Genomic DNA, 18,999 nt, shown 5'->3' with positions numbered 1-18,999 from the left:
AGGTTGAAACAAAATTTCAGGCTACTCTGTTATTTCTGGTTAGTAATTGCCCTGAATTAACAGACTGTGTGTGTGAAGCTTCTGGTGCTAAGCTTTTCAGACTAAAGATAAAAGATAAATGAGAGGTGGAATTGTTGATGAGTTTGTCCCATATATACCTTTGCTGGTCTTTACACACACACACACACACACACACACATATAAAAATAAATAGAGAATCTATAACAACATAATATACATTTACAGTGACTAACAAACTTCTTTTTTCTTTTATAAAAGTCCAGAGTATATTGGAAATCTGAGAATGATTTAGGTTGAAAAATTACTTCTGATGGAATCTCAGCTGAGATTAAAAGACTGTTAAAATACTGGTCATTAAAATTCTGTCTAGGATTACTGAGGGATGGATTATATTGATCCCATAGCTTCCTTGCTAAAGGTAAAGGTTTTTTAGATGCCTCTGTTAGATCAAGTGTACTGTGACAACTTCTCTGTTATGAATGCTATGCAACTGCACCTTGCCATGAAGCATGTGATTCAGTATTGTTTTGCATTATCTTCAGTCAGCACATATTTAGTGCAATTACAATGCTCATTTCCTGTAAAATAACAGATATCTGAATAATGGACCTGAATTTCCATTAGAAGGGGGTCATACAGCACGAAAGCATTATTAGCAGAGCAAGTGATAGAACTGCATCAAGTAGAATAATCTCATTCTCCAGAACACAGAGCAACCACCAACTAATGTGAATAAGAAAGTTCTGCTGTGGCAGGAGGTCATTCCATGATGGTGTTTATTATGCCTGTATTGGTTTTGCTGGCAAGGTTTTGGTAGCGGGGGGGGTTACAGGGGTGGCTTCTGTAAGAAGTTGCTGGAAGTTTCCCCTGTGTTCGAGAGAGAGCCAATACCAGCCGGCTCTAAGATGGACCTGCCGCCGGCCAAGGCCGAGCCAATTAGCGATAGCGGTAACGCCTCTGTGATAACATTTTTAAGAAGGAAAAAAAGTTGGGACAGGCAGATTCTGCAGCCGGAGAGAGGAGTGAGAACATGTAAGAGAAACAACTCTGCGGACACCAAGGTCAGTGAAGAAGGAGGGGGAGGAGATGCTCCAGGCGCCGGAGCAGAGATTCCCCTGCGGCCCGTGGTGAAGACCATGGTGAGGCAGGCTGTCCCCCTGCAGTCCATGGAGGTCCACGGTGGAGCAGATATCCACCTGTAGCCCGTGGAGGACCCCACACCGGAGCAGGTGGGTTTCCCGAAGGAGGCTGTGACCCCGTGGGAACCCTGCGCTGGAGCAGGTTCCTGGCAGGACCTGCGGATCTGTGGAGAGAGGAGCCCACGGAGCAGGTTTTCTGGCAGGACTTGTGACCCCGTGGGGGACCCACGCTGGAGCAGTGTGCTCCTGAAGGACTGCACGCCATGGAAGGGACCCATGCTGGAGCAGTTCGTGAAGAACTGCAGCCCGTGGGAAGGGCCCACGTTGGAGAAGTTCGTGGAGGACTGTCTCCCGTGGGTGGGACCCCACGTTGGAGCAGGGAAGAGTGTGATGAGTCCTCCCCCTGAGGAGGATGAAGCGGCAGAAAACAGCGTGTGATGAACTGACCGTAAACCCCATCCCCGTTCCCCCTGTGCCGCTGGGGGGGGGGGGTTGGTAGAGAAGCCGGGAGTGAAGTTGTGCCCGGGAAGAAGGGAGGGGTGGAGGGAAGGTGTTCTGAGATTCGGTTTTTTTTCTCATTACCCTACTCTGGTTGATTTGTAATAAAGTGAGTTAATTTCCCCAAGTTGAGTCTGTTTTGCCCGTGACGGTAAGTGATGAGTGATATCTCTCCTGTCCTTATCTCGACCCACAAGCTCTTTGTTATATTTTCTCTCCCCTGTCCAGCTGAGGAGGGGGAGTGATAGAACGGCTTTGGTGGGCACCTGGCAACCAGCCAGGGTCAACCCATCACAATGCCTTATCCACAGATTCTGTATCACCTACTGTCATAATACGTCTGCCAATTCTCATATTGTGCCTGTGTTGCAGTTGGCAGTCATGTGCCTCAGTAGGTGTGACATTGAGCAATGCGATAAAGCTCAGTTTTGACCCTAAACCTCCCTAGAGATCAGCTAAAGTGGAAGGAGAGGTTTTGACTGGCTCCTTGCTGGGTGAGGGAACAGCTGCAGAGTCCACATCTAATATTCCCCCAAACTTAGGCCAGTTCCAAATTTGCCTTGGAGTCAGGCTCCCCTTAAATATTTCTGGCATTTATTTTTTCTGAAATCAGTGAAAACCAGTAACAGTCATAGGGATATCCTTGGGGTTAGACTGGTGCAAGTGCAGAAGCAATGGTTTAGTTTCAGAATCGGCTACTAGACTCATGCAGTTGTCTACAGCATTTTGTGAGACTTAGTGCATGAGATGTCTATAATTGCTCATGTTTAATGGCTCCATTTTTGACTGCCTGGACAGCCCTTACTTTCTTAAAAGAGGGGGCGGCAAAAGTGGGATTTTATTTGCATCCATGGCTGTAACAGCAGGAGAGGAGTTAGCAGACAAAATTTCTATTTTAAGTATGTGAGTAATTGTTAGTAACAACAATTATTGTAACAGTGCAAACATTTGCTGGTTCCTTATAACCAAATTGTAGTTATAAATAAGAGTTATAATGAATGCCAAAAGAAATCTGAGACTCAAGAAAGAAGGGATTTTTTGTAACAGTAAGGAGTAAAAGAAAAATCTGACAGTCATGAGCACTGCATCATTTGTAAAAATGTATTTTCTGTGTGTTTATAACTGCTTTATTATTAAATTAATAATGCTTAAATAGAACTAGTCTCCTGTTCTATTATAAAACTGTTTTAATTTGGCTGGTTGCAACAGAGCTGCTCTTTTTTTGCAATGGTAGAACAAAACCTATTGAACAGGAAGAAAGCTCTCTCCTTTGAGTTGGGTTTTACCATTATAAAGTGTGGTTTCCGATTTTGAGTTGTCTTTTATCAGCCTTGCTCCTGGATTGTGCCACAAACAATCCTAAGTCTTTCCATAGCTGTTTTCAGAATGTGATGTGGCTTAAAAGCTGGCTGTCATGCTTTAACAGTGAAATGAATTACTTGAAGTGGACTGCTAGGTGGTAAATCTGAATAGACATATAATTTCAGGTTATATTTTATGTGTTACTGATAATTGCAAAGCATAGTGGAAAAGTGATTATTAGTGATTTGTTATTTACACTGCAGAGTTTTAAAATGCTGTGTGAAAAAGGGGAAAAATAAGATGGTCATGCAGTAGTTTGGTTACATTATAGGAGTCCTGAGTGGGGAGCAAGTGTATGAATGCCCAAGGAAGGACTGCTGACAGCCAATATTGAAATTAGACCTTTGAATGTTTTTTGTACAGATGGAATAAGTTCTGTCCTAAGTGAATGATTTCTCTGATGCAATTTATTTGTGTTCCAAAGATGGTCAGATAAGAAAAAAAAAAAAAAATTAAGTGATGTATAAACAAGTCTTGGTATGTTATGTAGAATGGATGCCTGTAGATTCAAGAGTAAGTTAAGAGCAAAGTTTATCTGAATGATTTGAAAGCAAGGCAATAGTTATACGTGGCTCACTTCGAAGTGCCTTGAAAGAAAGTTTTGACAGAAAATCTTTTCATTCAGGCTTGTAAACTGTGAGCCTAGAGCCCTCTAGTGTTAGCGTTGGTGTAATATACATTAATTATCTACAGTAGTATAGTTCAGTGTGACCTGCACAGTAATCTGACCTGTGTCAATAAAGAGCTACCAAGCCAATCACTTTCTTTCACCTGTTTGTTTATTGACTTTTTTATTATCTATGGTTTAAAAAATTGGCAATTTATTTTTGAGAGATATAACTGATCTCATTCATCCCAGTTTTTAGAAAGGTTTACTTTGGAGCTATTACCTCGTCTGTGTCAGCAATAACTCAGAGCAAAGATAAGGCCTATGTAAAGGAAAATTCAGGAAGCCTGTAAGGCTGATCTACTACATCTACTGCAGCTCTCTTTTTTTCACTTACTCTGTGTCTTGTTTCAGGGAGTCCCTGCAAGTCTTTCCACTTGCTCTTTCATGCCCAAAGCATGCTGTCCCCCTGTTCTCCTCCTCTTGAATTGAGGGTTCCCATTTGCTCTTTCCCAGCACAGAGACTGCATCCGTGATACAGATCCTTCCTTCTCCAAGGCAGGGTCTCCAGTACGCCCTCAGCCACAGGTTCTGTGTGCCTCCATGGTTTGCCTTGGCTTATGTTTCCCTTCTTTGTTTCCTTGCCTCCTTGTGTCCCCATGCCAGGACCAAAGTCTGTCCATTCCTTTGCTTCTCTTTTTTTTTTTTTTTTTTTCCTTCTTACGCCACTGTTTTAGGTGCCACCAAACTCTAAGTTGGTTTTGGCCTCTGCTGTCCCTGTCATTATCACCTCTCAGTCTTCCCATGTGCTGCATATTATGTGTCTCTCATTCCCTTCTTCCTCATCATATTAGATTTTCCTATTTCAGTGAGTTGTATGAAGTGGCTGGTGGCACAGACTTAATACACACAGAGTTTTCCAGGGAAGAGAGTAGCTGCTGGGATACTGAGATACAGGCTTTGCATGGAAAAACAACTAATGATCTTGAAGCAACATGCAGGGAATCTGTTATTTCAGTGGGTTAACTGTGGACAAGGAACTGTTGCGGACCATAATAATTGATTTTATGTTATAGACAATCTCTTTTCCATTCTGCAGAATGAGTGGGAGAAGAATAAGTTGCTAGCTTGCCTGGGAAGGCCAGAGAATCTGTCACTCGCCAAACCGGTCAGAAATTCAGTAGTAGTGCTGCATTGGGAAGCCAGGTGGGTTAAGTGGAAAGGAAGGAACAGAGCAGTATGCCACCTGAGGCCTCATTTGGGAAGCAGAAGAGCCTAAGGACTAGAAAAACAAATAGTGAAGTAACAATTTGTCAACAGGAAGCTGGGAGGAGGCAGGGATTTTTGCCAGCAGGAAGTATGATGTTACTAGTGATCCTCAGGGAGAACTCAGTGCTCACCTCTCAGAGGGGGAGTGTATGGGTTGTTATTGTTCCGTGAAAGAAAAATGGGTGAGAAAGTGGCCTAAGCTGCTGCCGGGCACCTGCGGAAAGCTGATGTTGTTACCCTGTTACTCCCTCTACTGAGCTGTCCAAACTTAAGGCTGGGAGAAAGGTCATCACCTTTAATTTTTTACTGTTCCCCCTACTGATCCTAGGGTAGTCATCTGTAAATTGTGTAAAACATGTTGCTTGGCGTTGCACAATCTACAGTCAGATCCATGGTGGTTGGTTCAAAGTATAGTGTAACTAAAGCTGCATAGTAACCTGTCAAAACTTGTAGATTTACAACAGTGAATTTCAAGTTTGAGATTTATGTATCTTGTGGTGAGCTCTAAAATATGAGACTAACTGGTTTAGAATACTTTGGATAATTTCTATCTGTCAGGTAAAGAACTTTCAGAGCTACAAAATATGTACAGGCTCAAAGGTGTGCTTGCTTACTGGAAGCTCACTAATTGATAGCATCTGAAGTGGTATGCTTGGAGCACTTTCAGTATTTGCTTTTGAGTGCCTTTCACTCAAAGCAGTATCAAAGCTCTACAGGGGGTTAGGTGCCACAGTCTAGACTGACTTTTGACCTGGAGCTATTGAGAAATGGCTGTAGCAGGATGGGAAGCAAATATTTTATGGGGCCAGCAACTCTCATGTGAGGGATTCAGTGAAAAGTCAAAGGTGAGACGCTGTAAAATGCTTAAAATTTATTAATCATTCTTACTTCTTTTCATAAGGAACAAAAATAAAACAATATTCTGAAACAAAACAGAAGAAGAAAATATACCACACCCAGATAACATGACTAAGACTAAGAAATGGGATAACATTAATTCTGAAAGAAATGGCCCAATAAATCAATTTTCCAAAACCAAAATAAATAGCTATGGTTCAACTTTTAAAAGCTTCCTAGGAAAGAATTTACATTATTATTATTATTATTATTATTATTATTATTATTATTATTATTATTATTATTATTTTACAAAAATCCTTCATATGCCCCTGTTGGGGAAAAAAAAAAAATATATATATATATATACTTCTTCTGTAAACAGTTAACCACAAACAAAAAAAATTCCATATTTTCATACAGTTACTATGCTGATGGTGTTATGTAAACAAAGAGTAGTGTGCAGCAGCTTCTCATGACAGGATTCCTTTCTTTTTCTCATGAGATTATATAGGGAAATATGCCTATCATAAACAGTTCAAAATATTGGAGTTTATAGTTTTGAGAAGGTATGGCTTTCTGCTGTCTAAGTTTTCCTTAATGCAAAAAGAAAAATAAAGAAACAGAGAGCTACAGTTTTCCTTGGGTTTTGTTTGTTTGTTTGTTTTCTGGACTTTAGTTTTTGATTTGTCTCAATGAACTGGAATGAAAATGTTATAAAAAAGGTCAGTGTATGTCAATGGAAATATTAGATATTGCCAAGTGTCTATATTATGCCACCACAGGCAAGCTTCAAGCCAGAAAAGAATGTTCTCATAACAGACTTCGTGCAAGTGTAAATCCAGCTCTCAGTCTTATGGTACAGCACTTCTCAGAAGACAAACTAACAGAAAATGTCAAAATAACCTTATGCTGTACCCCTGAAAGTGTAAAAGAAAAGACATGAAAAACAATGCGGGATGTATTAGTCATGAAAACTGAAATAATGTAGACGGACATACTGAGTTTGTATGCAGAAAATATCATCTGTTCATCCAAAAATTTAGCTGCTTTTGACACTTTTGTATTTTGTCAAAGTTTTTTTTTTTAGTCTTATGTTCAACCCTTGTTTTACTTCTTCTCTCTAGTTCTAATTTTAGACATTCACTTATTCCTGAGAGGCCTTTATCTGGTTCGTTGCCTGCTGGGTGCTGACTTGGGGAATGCACTCAGCGCTCACACAGCTGCATTTCTCCACATAGGTGTATGAGTGATCAAGGTAGGTTCCATCACTGCACATCAGAGTCACCTTTCTTTGGCTGGTCTTGATTTCCTGACAACATGAGCATTTATGTTCCATTGTGTTCGCCTCTGGAGAATATCTGATTGCAAAACCAACAAAAGAGAAAGATTCAGAAATTATGTGAGAAATACCACTGCCCGTCCCAACCATTACTAAATATAACCAGAATTTGTGTGCTTGAATGTAGGACTATTGCTTAGTATTACCATTCTTACAGTGAAATATAAGTTGCTTCTCATTGTAAAAATGGGTGGACCTAGCTCTTCATTCAGTCACAGAAAAAGTAAATTAATTAATCCAGATCACATATTAAGCCAGTCCAAAATGAGAGAATAGCAAGAAACAAATAACCTCACTTTCACATGGGCAAAATCAAAACTCGGGTCTATTTACTATGACACTGAACAGGCTGTTAAAACATTCTGAGTCTTGAGGTAATTAAGCTAGTACAACATCATGTCTGCTAAAAATTCTAGTTAGCACAATGCAAACAGCTGATGACTGGGTGGATGTTGGACATATTAGAAAATCACTTGTGATTTGCTTTATATAACTAGTATAAAGAGTTTAAGACAAGTGACCACAATTATCTTTTATATCACTTACCGTGAGTAAGCATCACAGCTGCCTTCACAGTATGTCATCTCAACAGGTGCAGGAGATACACATCCATGGTATTTGATGACAGTAGAAGTATTGTGCTTCATACAACCTGAGGTTGTCACAAACCAAGGGAAAATAGGTTAAAATATATGTGCATATAAATAGGTATCTGTGTATGATAGTCAGTTTGTAGTAGAAAACTGAAATGGATGGAGCTGAAATAGGAAATTAGGTCACAGTGCATTTCTCTTTAATTGCTAAGGGCCAAATGATGACTCTTGCTGCTTGTCAATGAATGAAAAATTCCCTTTTGCTTATGCATCTTTGGTGCGGGATGCAGAAATAAAGAACAGTACTGTGGTAACTGCTCAATGCACACCCACCTCCGAGGACTGGCTTCACTTTCTTCCTTAAAAAGAATGTATCTATGCAAGTTGGAGAATTGTCACAGTCTTCTCCCTCCCACAAAAAGGCTAACATTTAACAGTAGGGGATGGGAAAGTTCACCATATTCCAAGGCCCTAAAGTGCGTGATGGAAATGTTCTGTTCCTTTCTTTTCCCCTCTGTTTCTTTTTTCACCCCAGTGTGAGGCAGTGGTCCCAAACTTGGTCTGTTCATTTCTTCTGTCTATGCATCTACCGTGTAAGATGGACTAATAAACCTAATAAGGCACATACTGTCATTACTTGCTCTTAACAAAATTATTATTACTTACTCTTCAGTTTTACTTGGCACTCTTTACAGCAGCCATCGTCAGATAGCTTGATGTCATCCTTGAGTGGGAAAACAGAAAAAGATAATTAAGGTTTCATATCTGCATACTAAAGCAGAGACTTTCCCTTCTTCCTAAGTTTCTCTGGCACCAGAACATTTTTGTATTGACATGGAATCTATTTTCAAGCACGGCTAAATATTAAGGGCACATAACCAATTCAATATTAATAAGGGTTCTTTGAAAGGTGACATTGAGGGGGACTGGAACTGCTTTGCTGTCAGAGTTCAGTAGTAAAATTTCAGAAATAAAGCTTGTAGCACATGTGGGATATTCTGAGTGACCAAAGTCAGTACAGGTGAAGGATTATGTCAGACAGGGTAACAAAATTAATGAAATAACTGACTCCTCAGATGTGTGGGGTTGTTTTTAATCTACCCTGAGCTGTATTAAGTTGAATGATGATGTGAACTGAAGTAGCTTATTTTCCTTGACCTTTGCTCTCAATAAGTGAATTCTAAAAAAGAATTTATAATGATACGTAGTTCAGGAATAAAAATCCCATCATTTTTCAGTAAGATTCTTGCTTCTAGGTCACCTGATGCTTTTAGATATCCAAAACATTATGCTGTACCCTTTTCTCTAATGCTCAATCCTCAATGAGGATTGATATATCACCCATTTTAATTTTGATGTGCTTTTCTGAAATGAAAGTTGATGTGGACCAGATTCAGAGAGGATAAAATGAGAGCTACATCCTGTGTGATGCTTCTGCTAGGTATTTGCCTTGGACACCACGATCCTTCTATTGCTGGTGTTAGCCACTGCAACCTTTTCAAACATGAGAACTGGTAGAAGAGTACTTACTGGATCACAGTCATCAGGGTTAAAGACAGGACAGCTTTTCTGTAAAAGGACTTGAATGAACTGGTCATCATGTTTTTCACATGTGTAAGTTGTACAGTTATCACCAGGTGGGTTCCAGAATTCTCCAACCTGAAAGCAGTTAAAATTAAAGTGAATAAAAATCTTCTCACATAAAAATGAAACACCCCCCCCCCCCCGCCCCCATGTCTTATTGCTGCCTATTGCGGTTTGATTATTCTGAACAATTTCCTTGAATTTCAGCTGATAGTTACTTGTCATATTATCATACTGCTGTAAGTGTTTTTCATTAGCCAAGTGAAGAGGCTGTATTTTTATCTGGATATGGACATGCTTTTTGTGTGACTAGGATAAGTATGTGGACTCATTTGGAAAGATTAATTTGTGTTTAAACGGTTTTCTCATCAGAATTTATGTGTATGTCCATTCAGAAACATGGCAGGATTTCTGCTGGCTTCACTGACTCATCCTGTTCTAAAGCTCTTAGCTAACTTGAGATTGGCTGTTTGGAGCAGAAAACCGCCTCCACAGATAAAAGTATCCTTTGAGCAAAACATGTGCTATATTTTCAGAGTTGAAGGCAAATAAGGGCCCATTGCTTTCATCTATGTATTTTTCTATGCTGATTTCTGAAAGCCATTGTTCAGTATCACAGTTGCTTCCAGAAGTCTTACAACTGGAGTTTCATGGCTCAAGGTACTGTTCAAGCTGTGTGAGACAGTCCAACCCCTGCCCAAATAAGCATTTGTCTAACATAAGAAAATATGCAGCAAATAAATGATGAAGACAAGGAGAGGAAAGAGTGCAAAGAGTTCACCAGAAATGACCTAAAACAGGGATAGTTACCCGGAGTACACGTGTAATGTCTCCCACAGTTACTATACAAGCTGCTGCCTTGCACGTGCCGCAGCACTGTCCAGGTTTCTTTGTATACTTATAACCCTGTTTTGAAAGAAATAGAGAGGAGATGACATTGAGTCAGGACACTGACCTTAACTGGTGGATATTTGAGCTGAGTGGAGTAAGAATTACTGACAGCAAAATAGCACTCACCGGTGGGCAGTCTGTGTCACAGACAACAGGCTCACACTTGACAGTAGCGTGGTGAGGCCTTGAGTAAGAGGATTCATAGCAGGTGCATTCTTCACAGGGACCCGAGGGAATGACAGCTCCAGGCTAGGGGAAGTCAGAAAAAAGTCATTATTAGTCAGTAAAAGCAAGTTACTTTGTGTATGTACATCACAGGTAACACAAAGCTGAGCTATGTATGGGCTAAACTATCCTTAAATACAATTTTCATGGTTTTATTTAAGCGAGTTTCTGTTGTTGGTAATATCCATTTTGGAATTAAATTCTGCTAATGCAGAAAGGAAAGCAGAAAATGCTTTTGCATGTAGGGAGAGTGTTGATATGCTGACCTTGATTCAATAATTAAGAATGTTTTATCTCAGGCCTTTCTGCAAAATATGGTCCATGGTAGGAGTCTCAAAACCATTGCATTGTGAACCTTTGTGAAGGTGTATTTTTATAGTGAGTTACTCTGTGTACTTACTGCATAGTAGGTTTCATTGACTACACAGCCATGTCCTGTAAAGAAGGAAGAAATATGGTGTCATAGATGTGTAAGTTTTAAGAAACAGAAATATGTGAAAAAACTACAGCTTTGTTGGCCCAATATGATAACACAGCTAATTTGCATATTTTTCTTTTAAGGTTTTTCTATTCATAAACTTAGAAAAATATAGTTGTGAATAATACATGAAGATGGTGCATAGTACTTACTGCATTCAAAGGTAGGACAGCATTTTCCAGGCTGCATTACTGTGACTACTTCCTGTCCCTCTAAGCACTGGGGTGTGACCTCAGGGCAGAGGCTAGTGTTGCAATCTGTTTAATGTAAGAGAGCATAGAAAATAATGAACTGAGAATTTTTAAATGAAAGTAATTTTGTTTTGCATGAACTTCACAAGTTTTCCCATGGGGCAAACATGGTGTTGTTTACACAAGCTAGCTTAATGACTAATTCAGTATATTTGCCTAGCTATTTTTAAAGTGAATGGGCTTTTCTATAACCTTTGTAAAACAAAGCATTGTCTGAGAAGAATAGTGTGGTGATTGCCGGAAAGAGATACTTCCAAAGAGAAATTTGTACCAATTGGGAAATCCGATGACTCTCAGAAGTTCAGGAACTTTCTCGAGCAATTTTTAAATGTTCAAGACTTTTTCTTTTTTAAGATCTTTTTTTTTTTTATATTGGTCTTTGAAACAGAAAATGTTTTTGAATATTATTTCAGGTGGTGGCAGCATTAGTGTTTTCAGTGTTAAATTATAGGAGATTTCCAGTTACTTTTCTGTGTCTAACTATGTAAAATCTTTTCATCTTTGAATTTGTTCTCTGCAGGCATCTAGTAAATGCTCTGCAAGAAGGTCCTAAGAAGGGGATGAGGGAGAAAAGCATTATGAAATCAAGGCAAAGTATTAAAAAATGAGAAATTACTGCTGTAGTTCCTCAGAATGAATGTAGTATATTCCTCATGAAAAAGAACTAAGTACTTACAGCACTCGGTCCTGGTACAGCATGGATCTTCTGGTATCGGTATCTGAACAGGCATGTAGCCTGGTTTGTCACAAAATACTTGCTGTGTCAGAGAACAGTTGTGTTTTGTGCAGTGCACTTTAAGAGTATTTTTGTCACAGACACATTCCTGGCAATCTTTTGTCCATTTTTCTCCTGGCTACATAAAAAAGAAAAAAAAGGAGGAAAAAAATATATATAAATGCAAATGAAAATAATTCTATTTGTTTCTAGTTGACTTATTCATGGATACAGTGATACCTGATTACATCAGCCTTTTCATATTTCTAGTATTTTTAGATTTTATAAGAAACCCTCGAACTGAAGCTAATTAGGGGAAGATACTGGAAACCACTGAAGGTTCTGAGCATGTTCACACAGATATCACTTCCTATTTATTACTAGTGTTAGTGTCAGTGATACAAGAGGTCTAAAGGAGAAGTGATTGAGCTTTGCATTCATTTTTTAATAAGTAATTATCATATGACATACTTATTTGCACATTAGGTTACAGAGAGAAATTTCTATAATTTGTATGCAGCTGAGGAACTAAGAATGTGGACTATCAATATTATCAGCAACAGGTAATCTGTCCCTTCATCTCTAGTAACTTTAGTGCCAAATTTGTGGAAATAAAAGCAGCACATATGCCAAAGTTCCACTGCTACCATCTATCTCTTTTTTTCTCTTTTTTTTTTTCCAGTATGTGAGGTGATGGTTATTGAAAGAATATCCCATCACTTACTGTTAAATTTTTTAGGGAGTAATGTGGCTTCTGCTCTGGCACTTGTAATTATTTTTAAGACTAAAAGGGAAAAAACATTTGGAAAAAAGCTAAAGTCTCCCCCAACCTAAGCAAAACTTTGGTTTTGGAAACACTAAATATCCTCTTGCTTCACTTGTCTGTGCTTGATAAACCACACTGATTGTGATACTCACCCCTCTGGATACTCCATTTGATTCCCTACAAGCTGGAAAGAAGAAGAAAAAAAAAAGAATGGAGATTTACACCACAGAAAACTGACATAAAGGAGTAAATTTGTGCAGTTTCAAATACAAATACTGTGAAGATAAAACTAACAAGAAAATGAATATGCAGACTAGGTCTTCTGAAATGTAGAATTATACCATCTTGGTAGGTCTCATGTAAGGAAGGAAGATGGGAAAAAAGTAATATTGATTATTATTTGATTTTTAGATGGGGAGACTAAAGGAACTTAAAGAGGTTGATTTGTCCATGATCTGACCATGTAGAAGCTGGCAGTAGAACCCAGGCCTCCTGACTATCAATCCTGATCCCTATTTATTCTCCAAACTAGCTACAGATTACTTACAGCATTCAGAGACACAGATGTTGCTGTCTTTACTCAGGAGTGTCTTTCCTTCAGGACAGAAACATCCTTCAGTTACTCCATAGCCAGGAAGCTCAACAAAGCTAGAGTGGGAGGAATGTATGTGAGTACAATGTTTTTGCAATGAAGCAGGAAAGAGAGCAGCATATGTAGAAGGTCGCTGTGTCAGATACAAGGGAGACAAAAGAATTTCTGAAGTGCAACAGGAAGAGTATATTCATAGACCTGATTGATATTTATAAATCTTGAATAAATTATCCAAATTCACAAGACATTTCATAATGAAGTTACTCCATTTTCTAAGGAAAGAAGACAGGTAAAAATAGAAAAAAAAGAAAGATATAAGCAGTTGTTTTGGGGTGGTTTATTTTATTTCCATACCTTGGGTCACAGGTAGCAGGATTAATGGGCCCACATGGCTTGTATACTGTGCTTGCTGTACAGTTGTATGCTGTGTGGAAAAAGAAGAAAAAAGATCAAGAATTGACAGTAGATGCATTTTTTGCAGCAAAAGTGACTACAGCTTTGCCTTCTTCATCTGCAGCTTCTGTGAGTAAGGACATCACTGCATATTTGTAGACAGTAGTCAAGTGTTAGATGTAAGATGTGTTTACTGAATAAAACATTAATTGCTACCATTTCTAACACACATTTTTGAGTTCTGGAATACTTACGGCATGTATTGTTAGTCTTTCCTCTCCAGTCAATGCAGACACCTCTAGCAGCACACTCTGTAGCATACATCTCCAAACTGGAACACTGCATGTATTCATCAGCTATGCGACATCCATCAAAAACACAGCCTTTGAAAAATGGTTCTGGTGGTATCACAGCACGGCATTCTGCAAAAATCCTGCAGACAGAAACCAAGTCCTTTTATGTTAAACAGTCGTTATGTAAAATCTGTTCCTGTCAGATAGCTCTTCCTGGTTAATGGCATGTGACTCTCTGCTTCAGGAAGAAATGTATTACGAGAAACAAAACCATAAGAATGGCCAATAATCTGGGAGATAGATTCAGGTAAGGAAAGGTTAGGAAATTTGAAGCTCCATTTTTTTTTTCTAAAGAGGCTAATGTTCATAGTGTTTCTGTATATGTACACAACTTTTCCTCAGTCTGACACTAGAAATTTCATGAAAAAGGCAACTGCATCAGATTGAGGAAAAGGGGATGATAAAAGTAGCCAAGAGATAGAAAAATTGTACATACAATAGCTCATAACTTATTAGACACTACAGCAAGCATGTGTAAGAGGGCCTTTATAAGTGACCCAGCTGGAAAAAAGCTTTTGCCAGAGCTCACACAAGTATAGGAAATACTGCAGGAAACAAGCCTTTGTGCTTTTGGAGCTCCATGTTTTACACAAAATGTACAAAGAATGGAGGATGCTTTTTGGCTGAGATGTTTCTGTCTGCTCAGTTAACCTGGTTGGCAACCAGGTTCTTTATGGTTTGTGCTGAAGGCCCATTTCAAATTTAGAGTTCAGTCTTTACTTAATAGTGTAACTAAGAGTGAGTGAGCATACCCTGGAAGGTAGGGAGGGAGAAAGATAACAAAAATCTGCATGGTTGCAACCCAGGGAGTATGGGTTTTAGTGCTTGCTGCACCCCTGATTTTCTGACTTCACCTCTCCTTACTCAGTTATCTTCAGCACCCAAATCACTGAAGAAGAGCAGTTTATTTTGCAAAGGCCTTTTACTATATATATCCTGCCATTAAGCTGACCTTTTCAGCTATTATCACATGCTAGGGCTATAGTTCTTACTCTTCTTGCAAGATACTGAGACAGTTTTGTCCAGAAAGAGTGGATTCATTCAGTTTTTCTCTTACTCGCTCCAGATAAGATTGCAGAGAGGAGGCGTTTTGCAGTGAGGCTTTGGTGGAGGTGTGGTTACAACTGGTGGTATTGGTACTCCATGGCATGACTTGTTGTTATCAACGATCCAGTGATGAGCCATTTGGGGACAGGAAGAAATGATCTTACCACTTGGTAAGCGGCATTCATCTAATATATTATTTGTACATGTTCCTGGAAGAGACAAGCTATGTAAGTCCCATTAGACACATCAGTGATGCAGAATACATTATTGTGCTGATATCACGTTTGAACATGAGGTGCTTATGAAGTGTACAAGGTGCCTTGCTTCATAGCGAGTGCTTTCTTTACAGTTATGTTAACTTTAATTTAGGTTAGGGAAAAAGCAAACAAACCTAAAACCCCAGACCCAAAAAAAAAAAACCCCATGTTGCTGAAATATTGAGCTTTTGATCCTACAGAAGTTGAAGACCAGAATTGTTTTCACTTCCATTTTACTGCAGTTTAAAAATTTCTGTCAATCATGAGACTGCATAGCCAGAGTGGGTGAGAATAACCACAGTAGGGTGGGGAAAGAGTCCCACCTCCAATTAGTGCATCTGTCTTACCACACTGTCCTTCAGTGTTGTTGCCAAATTTGCTGTATGGGAGTTTCACGGAGAAAATCAGCCCACTAAAGGTGATGGTTGCACCAATCTCTGGTATTTCAACAATCATGTTGATGCCAAGTGTGGAGAAAGAAATGCCATCTTTTTTGAAGCCTGGTTTGACAATCTTTTGGTTGAAGTACATCTGAATGCAGGGTTAAAAAAAACCACAACTTCAGAACAAGCACTGCTTCTGCCTGACTGTTTTAAATAATGTATTTTCTAATCTTCATAATCATGCATAACTCCATATTGTTGTGCACCACATCCAATGCCCATTGGCATCGCAATAACAGCATATATATGCATTAATATCTCAGCTTGTATTGAAATATTGCTAGTGTGATAATAATCTAAGTGGCCTCTACGTACCTTGTTTGTGCAGATTGTGTGCTAATGCACAGCATTCTAAATCCAAGTATTTTCTTTGTATCCCTCATCATTTTGTTTATTGTAAACATTTTTCATATGAAAATGAGTGGTGGTTTTCTTTAACTACAGAAATATTCCTGACATTATTATGTAATAACTTTACAAAAGTTATTTTTGTATATATTTACAAAATCACACTGTCCCTATACTACATGTTGCTTGGCATTGGAAGAGTTGTCTGAATTCAAAATGAAGTCAAATGTCTCTGGTGCCAGTTTTATGTATTAGTCATATTTATTCATTAATCTTAGCTGTTCCATTTGCAGCCTGTATCTTATATGAGCTATGAAGGTGGACATACTTGCTTAATAACTTTTGGTCAGGAATTATTCTGCGACTTTCTTCATATTGAATTGGGATAAAGTAAGAGTTCAACCTGTCAGTTACTGTTTTCTTTCACAGGGAAGCATGGGACTAATTGTTTCAGCATGCCTTTCTGACTGTAGGTAAGGAGAACTTGGCATGGCTCTGCAGGAGTAGAGTCAATATTGAGACAAACTTTTCCTCCCACCTGTTTGTGTTCTCTAATCAATTAATAAATTCCCCAGTGTAACAGTGGGACTGACTTTTTGTTTTCACTGGCTTACCAGCACTAGTTTAAGATCATGAAGGTGAAGTGACACCCCCAGTTACCCCTTTTCTTCAGCTATACCTCTCTTCCCAGCGGGGAACTGGAGGGGGAATCATGTCATGGCTCTGGTGCCTGAAGTTCCCTATGCAGAGGAAGCAGTCCCTAGTCATCCAGCTGATGAGGCATACATACCCATCTTCAACATGAGAGAAGAATCACGCTTGCGATTTGCATTCATGTTTCTTTATAATGTGTTTGTTTACATAAGTGAATGGCACAATGTACTAGTTTTCATGAAACATGAATTAATCACCAGTGTAAGCATTCTTTCTGTCTTCTCTATCAGCTGTATTAGTCTGTTTCCTAGTGTTATATATACACATACATGCACATAATATATTCATATCTGCATAGTGCTAAGCTGTTTCTGACATTTTGTTCTTAGATACTTAGATCATTTTTTCCCTAATGATACCCTCTGCCCTCATTACCTCCATGATGCGATATTCTAACAGACTGTATTTCAAATGAGACTCAGTAAGGCCTACGGATCTTATATCTTTTTTGCAAAAATAGAGAAATAAAAAATGTGTACTTTACCACATTGGTCATCACACCATTCATGAGTTTACGGGTCAGTACCACTTCTGCAGATTTGTAGAAAATAATAATGGATTTAGGGCAGGAAAGTCCATCTTTTGAATCACAGTAGTAATTGTCAATGTAAACACGGAAGTTGTCATATTTAGGTACGATCTGTTTCACCAGGACATAAGTGCAGTTTTCGAGGAAAGTATAGTAGGTTCCATCAAAAGTAATATAATGAGGATCACCCCATCCACTGCACACACCTGGTAGAAAGAAAATGTTTAGAAGATTAACATGAAAATTAATGTAGAAGAAAGAATTTAGGAACTGAAGTGAATATATTACAATTTATAAGGCAACCCTAAGAAAACAAGATGCCTATATAATCTGTGCAAAATTTTGCTTTTTTCAAAAAAGATTCCTTAATCTACTGGTGCTTACATTGACACTCATATCGGTAACAGCAGCCATCTTCATCAGGTACCAGTATTGCTGGATATTTGTTTGCACAGGTAATTTCCTTTACAGGTGGGCAGTGTGTTGGAATTACTTCTACCTTGTTGTCTCCCTTACAGATGATTTCTGTACAGTTGGATAATTTGTATCTTTGTCCAAGCTGCAAAATGAACAAAAATTGCTGTCACAGCAGTTTGCAAACAGATGTGAACTTTACTCATATTTTTAGTTTAATGGTATATTGTGTCCAGTAATGGTAGTGTTGGAAAGCAAATTAATATGTGTTACTTCTCTTCAATTTGTGGTACTAATGATTTGCAATGTTGACCAGAGGCATTCATAATTCTGATCATGATATGGTGGATCAGAAACTGTTTTGTTTTCCAAAATGAAGCAAAGACTAAAACGAAAATCTTCACTGATAGTACCAGGTTGTCAATATTCCACAAAATTAAGTTTTTTTTAATGCTAAAAGGAGATGGGAACCTTGATGCCAGCTATTTCTTCTGCATGAGGAGCTATTCTGAGGTTTGGGGTATAGGTCACAGATTAAGGGAACTGATGTCCTTTATACTAGCTATGTATACTTGTACTTCACTCTCAGCATAGACCATCACTATCAAAAAAAAAAGAATGCGTACAGAAGTACAGGTAAGAAGGCAGGAGAACAGAAACAGATACAAGCCTCCACAGTAGCTTAATTTTTTTCTGTTTAGTGAAGAAACAAAAGGCACAAGAAATATTCCTCTCTTATTTCAGTGAGAATGTTGGTTATTTATGTAATACAGTGCATCAGAAAGTGTTTTATTAGAAAAGAAGTCATTAGAAAAGATTATTGTAGCTTGCTTTCTCAGTATGAAAAAAAAAATTATAAAGAAGGCACATACAGGTTTTATGTCATGTATATTGCCCATCACTAGCAACACTTATTGTAGCAATCTGCACATACAAGGTTTAAAGACTGGAGAACGTACCTTTCTGGTATCACATTAACATTGATATTATTTCAACAATCATAACTGGATGCAGAAACTACATACCTGTAGGGGAGGGTAAGTAGGAGAAACACAAATGGGAGAAAAACCAGAAGTAGTACGCAGAGGAACAGATGTTACGGTAGACGATGCAGGGTAAGTTGTGGTCAGGGGAGTAGTAACGATGCAATGTACAGTGTGTCTTTCAACTGCACATGTTGGACTACAGATGGCATAAAATCTACATCCATCGCTATCAGTTCTATTGTAAATCACGTCACCTGAAGAAAAAAAAAGAAAATACAGTATATACAAAGAAAAAAAAGATTTAAAAGAAGACAAAAATTAAACATGGCAAAAATACATTTCCAA

General features: G+C 38.6%; 1 protein-coding gene across 1 annotated transcript in view; it reads right to left on the bottom strand.

Annotated features, from left to right (window-relative positions):
• Positions 1 to 6,197: 6,197 nt before the first annotated feature.
• The window catches only part of LOC115352081 (mucin-5AC-like), a 51,311-nt gene continuing 38,509 nt past the window's right edge, over positions 6,198 to 18,999 (bottom strand). Inside the window, 18 exon segments of the mRNA XM_041129342.1 lie at positions 6,198 to 7,094; positions 7,622 to 7,727; positions 8,335 to 8,392; positions 9,199 to 9,327; positions 10,063 to 10,158; positions 10,270 to 10,392; positions 10,769 to 10,803; positions 10,999 to 11,103; positions 11,774 to 11,951; positions 12,731 to 12,762; positions 13,126 to 13,226; positions 13,525 to 13,594; positions 13,818 to 13,996; positions 14,974 to 15,172; positions 15,568 to 15,751; positions 17,210 to 17,460; positions 17,639 to 17,813; positions 18,694 to 18,908. Coding sequence (XP_040985276.1) covers positions 6,881 to 7,094; positions 7,622 to 7,727; positions 8,335 to 8,392; positions 9,199 to 9,327; positions 10,063 to 10,158; positions 10,270 to 10,392; positions 10,769 to 10,803; positions 10,999 to 11,103; positions 11,774 to 11,951; positions 12,731 to 12,762; positions 13,126 to 13,226; positions 13,525 to 13,594; positions 13,818 to 13,996; positions 14,974 to 15,172; positions 15,568 to 15,751; positions 17,210 to 17,460; positions 17,639 to 17,813; positions 18,694 to 18,908 — 2,450 coding nt within the window. The 3' untranslated portion in view covers positions 6,198 to 6,880.

The sequence above is a fragment of the Aquila chrysaetos genome, chromosome 16 (assembly GCF_900496995.4).
Source record: "Aquila chrysaetos chrysaetos chromosome 16, bAquChr1.4, whole genome shotgun sequence".
NCBI classification, from domain to species: Eukaryota; Metazoa; Chordata; class Aves; order Accipitriformes; family Accipitridae; genus Aquila; species Aquila chrysaetos.
The sequence above is the reverse complement of the archived record's forward strand: the minus strand, read 5'-3'. Positions and strand labels throughout refer to the sequence as shown.